We start from the raw sequence: 12,652 nt of genomic DNA on the forward strand, positions 1-12,652 counted from the left end.
CCATTAAAATCAATAACAATATTTTAAATTTTCACTACTATGTTTTAGAGAGTGGAGATACAGAGATTAAAAAATCACCCCTGACTTCGAAAAGCTCTTGGTTTAGATGGTGTGGAATAGAGTGTACCATGGTATATTACGTGAGAGAAGCAAAGATTCTTGGAGTCAGGCAATGTTTGAAGCGAGTTTGTAGAATGACTTCAGGTAATCTATGAAGAGGTAGCGGAGGTCTATTTTTTTTTTAATTTTACTTTTTAAAAAGATTTTATGTTTTTGAGAGAGACAGAGAGCGAGCGAGCAGGAGAGAGAGCACGAGTGGAGGGGAGGAGCAGAGGGAGAGGGAGCCCAAGGTAGGGTTCCATCCTGAGACCCTGGGATCATGACCTGAGCTCATGAGCTGAAGGCAGATGCTTGACCAACTGAGCCACCCAGGCTCCCTGAGAAAGCAGTATTTTAAAAAGAAGGAGCAGGTGGTGAAAACAGAGGGGTGAGAAGGAAGGGGCTAATTTTATTTACTTTCTACAATATATGTTTTAAGTTTAGCAGAATGTATAGAAATTTTAAAATTTAGCATGCAAATATGTAATTTATAAATTATAAGTTGTTTTTGCACTTTTACAGGATGGCCTCACACCAGTTTTAGTTGCTCTAAATGAAAACAAAGAGCAAATGGTGAAATTTTTAGTAGGAAAAGGAGCACGTCTACTTGCAGGGGATATGGTTAAAAGGTAGAGTATTTTTTTGTTTTGTTTTTTAAACCTTACTATTTTGTCTTGAGTGGTAACAATTTCTCATGTCATAAATTTTATCTTAATAATATGATTAAGTTATAGTCATATAGTGAAAAATGTCAGGATGTCATCTCTTAGGTAGAAAGCAATTATTCTGACAGGCCAACATGAACAGTGTATAGCAGAATTCGTATTTCTTTGTAATATTGATTGATGTCATTTGCAATAGTTTTTTTGCCATAGGATTTTATATTAAAAGGGTTTCATATTAATATTATTAGTTTTATAGTGGGGACTCCCAAGTTGTAGTTTACTTTATGACACAATTCTGGATATCTAAACTCTTTTATTAATATTTTTTAAGATTCTATTTCATACTTTAAAAGATATATAATAAGCATAAGTAGGAGTTGTTTTGTTTTTTTGGATGACTCTTTGCTTTATTACTTTTTGTTGAAGAATACTGATGATGTTAGATGATCCCGAAGTAGTTACCATTAGCAGATACTCTGGGTTCATCAGTTTTTATACTTTTTCATGTCCAGTATGTTTTATCATTTTCATTTTTAATTGGAATCGATTGAAGGATGAAAGAGAACCTTAGGTGAATAGACTCTTCCTTTAATGAGGAGAAATCATAGGTGAGTGATAAAGAGAAAAGAGATGGACTTTAGATTCACAGAAGACTAGGTTTAATTCTTAGCTTGCCTCCTTGCTGGGTATGTGACCTTGGAAACATTACTTACCATCACCAGATACATATCCTGATATGAAAAGGAGGATAATAATATATCCTTCAAGGGTGGTTGTGTGTAAATAATTATATATATATAATCATGTAATTTAGTGCCTACCACATGCTTAACTTAGTATCATTAACTGCAACTATGACTGTTTTCTTATCATTAGTGTGAATATTACTGTTTTAAGCCTACAGATAGCTTTTATACCGACCTGGCCTCCAGGTGGTTTGGAGGTACAATGTACCAGTTTAAGGAAGAAATGGGGATTTTTAAAATGATTTTATTTATTTATTCATGAGAGACACACAAAGAGAGGCAGAGCACTGGCAGAGGGAGAAGCAGGATCCGGAACTCCAGGATCACGCCCTGAGCCAAAGACAGATATACTCAACCACTGAGCCACCCAGATATCCCAAAATGGGGAATTTTTTTAAAAAAACCCTTCACCTATTCAGATCAGTGACCTCGGCATAGTTTCTTGTTCATCAGAGGGTTTTAAATTAGCAACTTCTACTATAATACCCAAGTGGAACCAGAGGCTTCTTTTTTGTCGCTTCATTTTAGCCGTGGGGTTAATTTACAAAAATGAACACTTGGACATGTTAGTGGTCCATTCTGTAGCAACATGTGAGATATTACCCTGATGAAGTATATCAGATTAGGTGCTTAAATACTCTGAGTTCTTAAGGATGAAGTTATCTCTCTGTTATTTTAGAATAGCCCTTATGCTTGCTGTAAAATATGCTGTAAAAGATGAACCATGAAATATAGTCAGTCTTCTCTTTAGGAAGGTTTTCCTAAGATGTATATGGATGGACTGCAGAAGAATATGCTATTATTAATAGTATTAATATGTAAGTGTTTACATTAAAATGCTAGTTATTACTGGGATACCTGGGCAGCTCAGCGGTTGAGTGTAATATAGTGAAAAATGTCAGGATGTCATTTGAATGACATTCATGGACACAGGGCATGATCCCGGGGCCTGGGGATCGAGTCCCACGTCTGGCTCCCTGTGAGGAGTCTGGTTCTCCCTCTGCTGATGTCTCTGCCTCCTCTCTGTCTCTCTGTGTGTGTGTCTCTCATGAATAAATAAATAAAATCTTTTTTCAAAAGTGAAAATAACTTAAAACATGCTAGATATTTCTCAACTGAGGTTTAAAATATAGTAAAATAGTGTTACTTCCTATGTAACAGCTGAGAAGGTATAATTTGATTCAGCACTTTGGGATGGCAGTGAGTTAGAGCCTAGCCTATCATCACCCAGAAACCAAGCAAAAGGCTAGAGTCGTTAGAAGTAGCAATGAGTACAGGATTCTTTATGTCAGGACTCTTGAGACCTTTATCCTTAGGGATCCTCACTGTATGTGTTTCATTCCAACTATAACCCTTCTGCATGGGGTTCACATAATGTTATACCTGGGTGCTTTTTAAAAAGATTTTGTTTGTTTGTTTGTTTGTATTTATTTATTTATTTATTTATTTATTTATTTATTTATTTATTTATTTATTTAAGAGAGAGCAAGCACAAGTGAGCCGGAGGGGTGGAGGGAGAGGGAGAAGCCGACACTCTGCTGAGCTGGGAGCCCAACACAGGGCTGGATCCTTTTTTTTTTTTTTTTTTTTTTTTATTTATTTATGATAGTCACAGAGAGAGAGAGAGAGAGAGAGAGAGAGAGAGAGAGAGAGGCAGAGACATAGGCAGAGGGAGAAGCAGGCTCCATGCACCGGGAACCCGATGTGGGATTCGATCCCGGGTCTCCAGGATCGCGCCCTGGGCCAAAGGCAGGCGCCAAACCGCTGCGCCACCCAGGGATCCCCAGGGCTGGATCCTGAGACTATACCTGAGCTAAAGGCAGTTGGTTAACTGACTGAACTACCCACCTCAACGTCTGTTTTTACTAACTTTTACTTGTGTCCTAAGATGTTCAGTTTCATAGAAAACTATACTTTTCCTTGTGGGTTATCGCCTATACTTTCCCCCTTGAATTTTCCCAGCACCTAAGGATTTCCCTAAGACCAGGAGACAGTCCTCTTTCATAAGCCTTTTGGATGGAAAAAAGGACATGCTCATCATTCTGTGGTTTCCTTTGATTCTGTTCCTGCAACATTGCTGTTGAAACTGGTTCTGCAGTCCAGTCATGATTGACTTTTGCTCATAGGATGCCCTTGCTGATCCTCAGTCCTCAGTCCTCATGGTGATCCACACTTAGAATTCAAACTTACAACCCTTTTTTGTTTATTACATATGCTTATATGCTCAGCTGCTATTCCAAAGCCACCGGCATGCTGTTCTGGCAGCTGGGCCTTCTGGCTTTAGCCCCCATACACCTTTCCCTTCACACTCAAACACCTTACGTGGAAACCATATATTAGCCCAGACCTTCATGATGAATTAACCTTCGAGGATTTTGTCTTTTCTGCTAGCAGACTTTAGTTAGGACCATTCTAAACTATTAAAGAAGTTCAAATAATACTACAAGAAGAGACTGGACTTTCCTTCCCCTTTGCTCCTACATCTGTACCCGAAGCCTGCTTTATTTTTTTTAAGATTTTATTTTTATTTATTCATGAGAATACACAGAGAGGAGAGAGAGAGAGGCAGAGACACAGGCAGAGGGAGAAGCAGGCTCCATTCAGGGAGCCCGACATGGGACTCGATCCTGGGTCTCCAGGATCCTGAGCCACCCGGGCTGCCCCCCAAGCCTGCTTTAAATCCTGTGGAATACCTTTTTTTATTAGGTCATGAAGGTCTCATATTGCCCTTCCCAGAGTTGTGGGCATCACCTTGCCTGAGAGGCCACGTTTTGGGTATAATACCTCATTAAATCCTCCAAACGGTCTTGTAATATAAGATGGTAAGATTCCTGTTTTATAGAGGATGACTTTGAGTGGAAGAGAAGTGGCTGGTCTAAGAACAAAAAAACTGCTGGTTTTAGAGCTGGGACTTTGGGATTTGAGACACTTTCCATTATGGCAGGCTAATAACTCTTAGTTTACTGAGCAAAATGCCTTCAACTCATGACTGGTTCACCTTACTTTTGTTTCTCCTTTAATTATAATTACATACTTGGTAAAAGTTTTTAGAACTGACAAATTTGAAGTACCTATTCGGGTAATTTAAGTTTTGATGTTAACCCTGATATTCTTTGAAAAATCTTAAGAATTTGATATATCTGGTAAATATTTTTCATATCAGTATTTAAAAAGTCTCATTGTTTATCACTCTTTCTTATACGTAGCAGTGACCAACTAATTTCTGAACATAAAGAAGAAATGGAACCTGAAAATTCTTCACAGAATCATGATCTAGGTACGATTTTTTAGAGTGAATTACTTATGGTGGTCCTAACATAGATGAAGTCAGAATAAGGCGGTTTTGATAATGAAAGAGCAATGAAAACAAAACGAAACAAATCCGATGCGTAAATTGCATGGGTGTTTGTTTGGTTTCTTAATTTCTTTCTTAATAGTCTAGGATTCAGAATTTGAGAAGTTCTTTTTGGTAATTTAAAATATGAGGCAGTATTGTCTGAAAATAAATTCGTTATCTTAGTATTTTTTAGATTTTATTTCTTTATTCCTCAGAGACAGAGAGAGAGGCAAAGAGAGAGGCAGAGGGAGAAGCAGGCTCCATACGGATGCCTGATGTGGGACTCAATCCCAGAACCCTGGGATCACAACCTCAACCAGTGAGCCATCCAGGTGCCCTCATTATTAGTTATGATACTTAAGATCCCATGGGATATCTTTGTGTAAATAAGGAAAAAAGATTTTCAAGTTAGTATGTTTTAAGTTTCCTCTATAAACATGTTATAAAAATTATACTGGTTATACAAATGGTATTTTGACTTTTACAAGTGGATTTCATTTAGTAAATATTATTATAGTGTGATTTGTCTCATTATCCTTAAAACTGGAACTCTGCAATACCTTGCTGGTACTTTACACAAATGGCAAACAATAAGAACTGCAAAACTTAGCTAGTGTGCAGCAATACCAATGAGATTGCTTGATTTTTTAGGTGATGACCTATCCTACGGAAGCCTTTTGAGGAGCACAGGTTATTTTAGATGCTGTTGCATCAACGCAATCTCACTATTAGTGACTTCACTTCTCTTAAGTCAGAATGTGATATGTTGACTTCATTAGGACAATGTTCTCTCCTGTTTGTTGCGTAATACTGTAGTTTTTTGGAAATAAGATACTCTGTTATCATTAGTCAAAAGATGATCATAATAAATATTCAAAAAGGGCAACTTGGGCTCAACAAATTATAATAAAAGCACAAAAATGTTCGCAGTAACAAAGATGTTACCGTTGCTCCCCAGAGGTGGCACCTAGTGCGTTGCATGGTCTGAAATGTAGGAAGAAACCTTTAACTTAGTGGATCTCTATCACAGAAATTCTTTAGGTTGGCTTTGGTTTTGCAAGTTATAGGAGCAAAGATGGAATAGAGTTTTGGTCTTTCAAGGTGCTCATAATAGAATAGAGCTGTCTTTGTGTTGTGTTTTGTTTTTAAGATTTTAATTTATTTATTCATGAGAGACAGAGAGAGAGAGAGAGGCAGAGATATAGGCAGAGGGAGAAGCAGGCTCCAGGCAGGGAGCCCGACATGGGACTTGATCCAGGAAGTCGGGGATCAGGGCCTCAGCCAAAGGCAGACACTCAACCGCTGAGTCACCCAGGAGTCCCTGTCTCCTTTCCTGCTTGGCTAATTAGCAACAGCTTCAGGCATATTTTCACATGACAATATCCATGACCAGAAGAACTGTGTTTGTCTCTGTGTTTCTTTTATATAGGAAGAAAACTCAGCCTATAAAACTAACATTTTATAGGCTAGGTAACATGACTTGCTTGTTCCTAAACCAGTCACTGGTAAGTCAGGTACTGTGATTAGCTTAGAATAATCCTTTCTCCTTTTGCAACTGGGGCAAGACCACATTCTTTGTGTATTGGGACACTAAATATCCAAATAAAGCTATGGTTCTCCAGCAAGAATGAAGAATATGGAATGTCTGTTGGGGGAGGGAGCCAGCAGGGATTGATAGGAGAATTTGAAATAGAAGAGTAATCAGATTAGATTTGAATTAGGGCCCTTTGGTTATGGCATAAAATGGGGATCACCAAGCTTTTCTTAAAAGGGCCAGATAGTGAATATTTTAGGCCCTGGGGTCTCACACTCTGCCACTGTCGTGTGAAAGTAGCCATAGCAATATGTATTGCAATAGATGTGACTGTGCTCCATTACAACTTTATTTACAGAACCAGATGGCAGGTTGGATTTGGCCCGTGGCCATAGTTTGCAGGCATCTCGTGTGGAGGATAGATTGAAGAATACCAAGTTTAAAGATACTGGAAGACAAAGGAAGCTTTTATTTCCTTAGCCAAGTATCAGTCCATTTTGAAATTTTCAGCCCTCTCTACTGAACAAGTCAGGATGCTCAATTCATTCCATTTAAAATGTTGTTCTTTTTCTCGGCCTTATGTCTTTCTCTAGAAAAGGTTTTGAGAAGAGTTTATTTATTTATTTGAAAGATAGCACAAGAGAGGTGGAAGGACAGAGGGAGAGAGAAAAGCAGACTCCTGAGGGTCTCCACCCAGGACCCCAAGATTGTGACCGGAGCCGAGCTGAACTTTGTGATGAGGTGTTTCATCCTGAACTTAGCAGTCTCCATTGAGGAGCTGGAGACTCCGTTGTGTTCCAGCCAAATATGTATAGTCTGTTTTAACTGCTCCTAGTAGTGGAAGTCCAGGAAAATCATGCTATTTAAGTTTGCCATTGTCACTTTATGATAATGATTCTGCTAATGATACCATTTCCTGTCAGTCTCATAGGGTTTGGTTACAATAATGGTCATTAGAAACATCCACTTGTATGTACCACATTCTGATAACTAGAATTCTTTTGTTGCATTTGGTAAACATAGAGGAGAAAATGAGATTTCTTAATGCATTAACTGCCTACCAATAGTACAATTAATATCCACTGTAGTGTGGTTTCCAGGTGTGGTCCCAAAGGAATACTTTTTAACAAGTCATCATCTGTCTTACACTTTTAATATTCTGTATTTTTCTATTGTTGACGTAAAATGTATTTTCCTGCTTTCTTTACTAGTGGCTACGAAGTCTGAAGAAGTCGCTTTAAGCAGGTAGGACTTTTATGGATTTTTTTTAAATGATGTGTTAACTAAGGAAGTGGAGAGGAAAGGATTTGTTGAGTGTTGTCTTCTGGGCTAGACACTATATTATGTGCTTAATACATATTACTTATTACTTATTAGTCATTGCAATAGTTTCACCAAGGTGCTGTGCTGTTATAGCCTATTTTTTATTAACTAGTCAGCTGTAGTTCAGGGAGATGGATAAATTGACCCAGGATTCCATAGTTAATGAGTAGCAGACCCATGATTTGAATGTTAGCCTGTGTGGCTCCCACATACATGTTTTGCCCCTCAGCAGCACTGGAATTAAGATACAGATCTTAAATCATCCCAGAATGTCAAATTTCATTACGTGTTAACTCTGATTTAGAATTTTCTTAAGAACCAGGCAAGTCCAAGCATTTTCCTAATATATTTGACACAACTAGTGATAGCTAGAGGTAATTATTGCAGTGGTAACTAGTTTCTTGTTTTTACTGTCAAAGATTTTGGAGTGGATCTCAGTTACCTATGGCCACAATACCATAGCTTTTACATAAGCAAGCCCTAATCTGGCAAGCTCTTAGATATAGTGACGTCTGCTCTCCTTGAGATGAATGATTTTTCTGAAAGTGAAGGATATGTAATCTAGGTATAGACCATGTAACGTTAATTAAATTTATCATCTATTTAGAGGGTATTTCTAAACAGTTGTCTATTGACTGACTTCTCAGTCTAATTTTCCCTTTAGGCTGGCACCCTTGATAAGTTCTGTGAAGCTTTTTCTTTTTTGTAGACTTTTTTGCTTTTCTCCATGTCCTTTCTATACTCTTTTCTTGATTTTTTTTTAACTTTCTTCTCCAATTTTCTTGCTGTTTCTTTTATTCCATTTTTATCATTTCTGCAGCTAAGGATTCTCCATTTTTCTAAAGACAAAATGAAAAGCAGATAGAATTTCAGGGTTTTAAAGAATCTTAGAGATGTGTTAATCAAAATACTCTCTGATGCTGTAACCCACGTTTAACATCCTTACCAAATGGTTGTTGAAGTGGAGAATTTGAAACTCAAAAGGGATTAAAGTGACTTACTTGAATTTGATAACTGACAGAAATGAGATTTAAATTTAGACTTTTTCCCTTTTCTCTCATCTTGTAGGTAAGTGATTTAATAATATAAAGATAGGGAGTGGGTCTAGTGTACACGAGACGGGAATTAGCAGGAGAGGGCGTGTTTCAAGAAGAACCACACTGGGTTGAATAGGAAAAAGAGTTTTAGAAATGATGTCAGAATATTGGGGTTTATGACAAGATAGACAGAGATCAATTACAAAAAGAAAGAACACAAGAAATTGGGTGTTGTTTATAAAAGCATATTAAGATAGAGCGTTCAAGAGAGTCCTGAGCAGCATTTCTTTTTGTTGGTTTATTTATTTATTTATTTTAATTTTTATTTATTTATGATAGTTACAGAGAGAGAGAGAGAGAGAGAGAGAGAGAGGCAGAGACACAGGCAGAGGGAGAAGCAGGCTCCTTGCAGGGAGCCTGACTTGGGACTCGAACCTGGGTCTCCAGGATCATGCCCTGGGCTGAAGGTGGCACTAAACCGCTGGGCTACCCATCTGCCCTACTTCAGAGTTTCTGTTGAGAAACATTAAAATCAGTTGAGCCACTGGCAAGAGTATTTACAGCAAATATGAATGGGATATCATCGACTTCTACCCCACCTTACAGAAGGCGGTTTAGATCCTCTCAAATAATGGGGGGAATGGAGATTCTGAACTATGTAAATGTACGGCCCAAGGTCACAAGGTCTTGTGATCGCTCCACCTCTTTTCGTAATTCTCTGATGCCCTTCCCATGTATGTGTAGGGTTTGGTGGGGTAGGACTAGCTGTCAGATCAATAACGGAGCTTCATTTGGGTAGGTGGTAAGGTGCCTACATTGAGATGACTGCATGGATGACTCAGACTCCATTTAGCTGGTTCTCCAGGAGCAGGAAATGGCTCCTATTCTTGGTCATTTGAGCCTTTCCTTGTTTTGGGAATCTGTGCCTTGGCAGGCTATAGACTTAAACGTTGGAGAGTGCCACTGAGCCCTGCAGAGGAGTGATCCAGGAGTGGGAGCTCACAAAAAGAAAATATTAGGCAGTGTGTGGGGAAATAGAGGCACAATATCAGGACTATTTTTATAGCAGTCTCTCTTCTTGGGTATCTGAGTGCCCTTGATGATTTTTAAGGTCTTGCTAGATTATGTGGACGTAAATAAGGCAGGACTTGTGAAACTTGGATTTTATAATTTTTAATCTTTTAATCTCTTCGGGAATAGTATTCCCACTAATAACATATAAATTTGTTCTTTAACATCTGTAGATAGTTCCTTTTTAAAATTAAATATAGTTGATACAACGTCATGTTGGTTTCATGTGTACAACATAGTGATTCAGCAGGTCTATGTTGTTACCCCATGCTTACCACAAGTGTAGCTACCATGTGTTATTGCATGTTGCTATTACAGTACTATTGACTATATTCCCTATGCTGTACTTTTATTTTTATCCCTGTGACTTACTATAACTGGAATGCTGAACCTCCCACTTCCCTTCACCCATTTTTGTCTGTCCCCCACCCACTTCCCTTCTGGCAATACAGAATTCTCTGTACTTATGGGTCTGGTTCTGCTTTTTGGTTGTTTGTTCATTTGTTCTGCTTCTTCGATTCTACATATAAGTGAAATCATACAGTATTTGTTTATTTTGCTCTGACTTGTTTCACTTAGCTTAATACCCTCCAGGTAATCCACATTGTTGCAAATGGTAAGGTTTCATTCTTTTTTATGGCTGAGTAATATTGCTCTGTGTGTGTGTGTGTGTGTGTGTGTGTGTGTGTTATACATCTGTTGATGGACACAGGTTACTTTCATATCTTGGCTGTTGTAAATAATGCTGCAATAAACATTGGGGTACATATGTCTTTTCAAATTAGTGTTTTCTTTTTTGGGGGGTAAGTAAGTACCCAGTAGTGGATTACTGGATCATGTGGTATTTCTATTTGTACTTCTTCAAGGAAACTCCATTTTGTTTTTTACAGTGGCTGCCCCAATTTCTATCCCCATCACCAGCTCACGAGTATTCCTTATTCTCTGCATCCTCACCAATATTTTTTTGTGTGTGTTGTTTTTTTTTAATAATAAATTTATTTTTTATTGGTGTTCAATTTACCAACATACAGAATAACACCCAGTGCTCATCCTGTCAAGTGCCCCCCTCACTGCCCGTCACCCATTCACCCCCACCCCCCACCCTCCTCCCCTTCCACCACCCCTAGTTTGTTTCCCAGAGTTAGGAGTCTTTATGTTCTGTCTCCCTTTCTGATATTTCCCACACATTTCTTCTCCCTTCCCTTATATTCCCTTTCAGTATTATTTATATTCCCCAAACGAATGAGAACATATAATGTTTGTCCTTCTCCAATTGACTTACTTCACGCAGCATAAGACCTTCCAGTTCCATCCACATTGAAGCAAATGGTGGGTATTTGTTGTTTCTAATGGCTGAGTAATATTCCATTGTATACATAAACCACATCTTCTTTATCCATTCATCTTTCAAAGGACACTGAGGCTCCTTCCGCAGTTTGGCTATTGTGGACATTGCTGCTAGAAACATCAGGGTGCAGGTGTCCCGGCGTTTCATTGCATCTGTATCTTTGGGGTAAATCCCTAACAGTGCAATTGCTGGGTCGTAGGGCAGGTCTATTTTTAACTCTTTGAGGAACCTCCACACAGTTTTCCAGAGTGGCTGCACCAGTTCACATTCCCACCAACAGTGCAAGAGGGTTCCCTTTTCTCCGCATCCTCTCCAACATTTGTGGGTTCCTGCCTTGTTAATTTTCCCCATTCTCACTGGTGTGAGGTGGTATCTGTTGTTGTGTGTGTTTTTGATTCTAGCCATTCTGACAGGTGGAAGGTGATAATTCATGGTGGTTAACTTTTGTCCAGTTAGCTGTCAGACATTTCAGAGAATTCCTTACCTGTCACACTTAGTTATGGGAACTACAACTGGGCCTCTACTGGGCATTTCACAGGTTAGGAGAGGTGAAAGCAAAATAGATAACTAAACCCTTTTTAAAAACAGAAGCCAAGGGGCGCCTGGCTGGCTCAGTCGGTTAAGCGACTGCCTTTGGCTTGGGTCATGATGTCAGGGTACTGGGATAGAGCCACATATAAGGCTCTCTGCTCAGCAGGGGCCCTGTTTCTTTCCCCTCCCTCCACCTGCCTCTCTGCCTACTGTGCTCTCTCTCTCTCTCTTTCTCTCTCTCTCTTTCTCTGAAATAAATAAATAAGTAAATAAATAAATAAATAATAACATCTTAAAAAAATAGCACAGAGGCCAAATTTTGAAAGACCTGTATTCTGAATACATTGGTGAAAGCAATTGAGGATGACACAAAGATGTGGAAAGAATTCCATCTCATAGATTAGAAGAGCACCTGTTGTTAAACTGTGTATAGGACCCAAAGCAATCTACAAATTTAGTGCAATGCCTACTAAAGTCTTACATCAACATGTTTCACAGAACTAGAGCAAACAACCCTAAATTTATATGGAACCACTGAAGACTTCAAATAGCCAAAGCAATATTGGAAAAAGAAAAACATAACTGGAGATATCTTTATGCTAGATTTCAAGTGATATTACAAAGCTGTAGTAATCAAAACGGCATAGTGTTCGCATTAAATGGATACAAAAATTAGTAGAATAGTATAGAAAATCCAGAAATAAACTATAATGATATGGTTAATTAATCTTTGACAAAGCAAGAAAGAATATCCAATGGTTTGAAAAGGCAGTCTCTTCAATAAATGATGCTAGGAAAACTGAATGGGTATATAAAAGATTGAAACAGGACCACGTTCTTTCACCGTTTACAAAAATAAATTCAAAATGGTTTAAAGATATAAATATATCACATGAAACCATTTTATCCTTGAAGAGAGCACAGACAATGATCTCTCTGGTATTAGCTGTAGCCAGGTTTT

At 38.4% G+C, this 12,652-nt stretch overlaps 1 protein-coding gene across 1 annotated transcript in view; it reads left to right on the forward strand.

Annotated features, from left to right (window-relative positions):
- The window catches only part of LOC129513687 (ankyrin repeat domain-containing protein 26-like), a 179,527-nt gene that overhangs the window by 75,205 nt on the left and 91,670 nt on the right, over window positions 1-12,652 (forward strand). Inside the window, exons 12-14 of the mRNA XM_055331948.1 lie at window positions 622-728; window positions 4,717-4,787; window positions 7,593-7,626. Coding sequence (XP_055187923.1) covers window positions 622-728; window positions 4,717-4,787; window positions 7,593-7,626 — 212 coding nt within the window. The remainder of the gene's footprint in view (window positions 1-621; window positions 729-4,716; window positions 4,788-7,592; window positions 7,627-12,652) is intronic.

The sequence above is a fragment of the Nyctereutes procyonoides genome, unplaced genomic scaffold, assembly GCF_905146905.1.
Source record: "Nyctereutes procyonoides isolate TBG_1078 unplaced genomic scaffold, NYPRO_anot_genome, whole genome shotgun sequence".
Classification (NCBI taxonomy): Eukaryota; Metazoa; Chordata; class Mammalia; order Carnivora; family Canidae; genus Nyctereutes; species Nyctereutes procyonoides.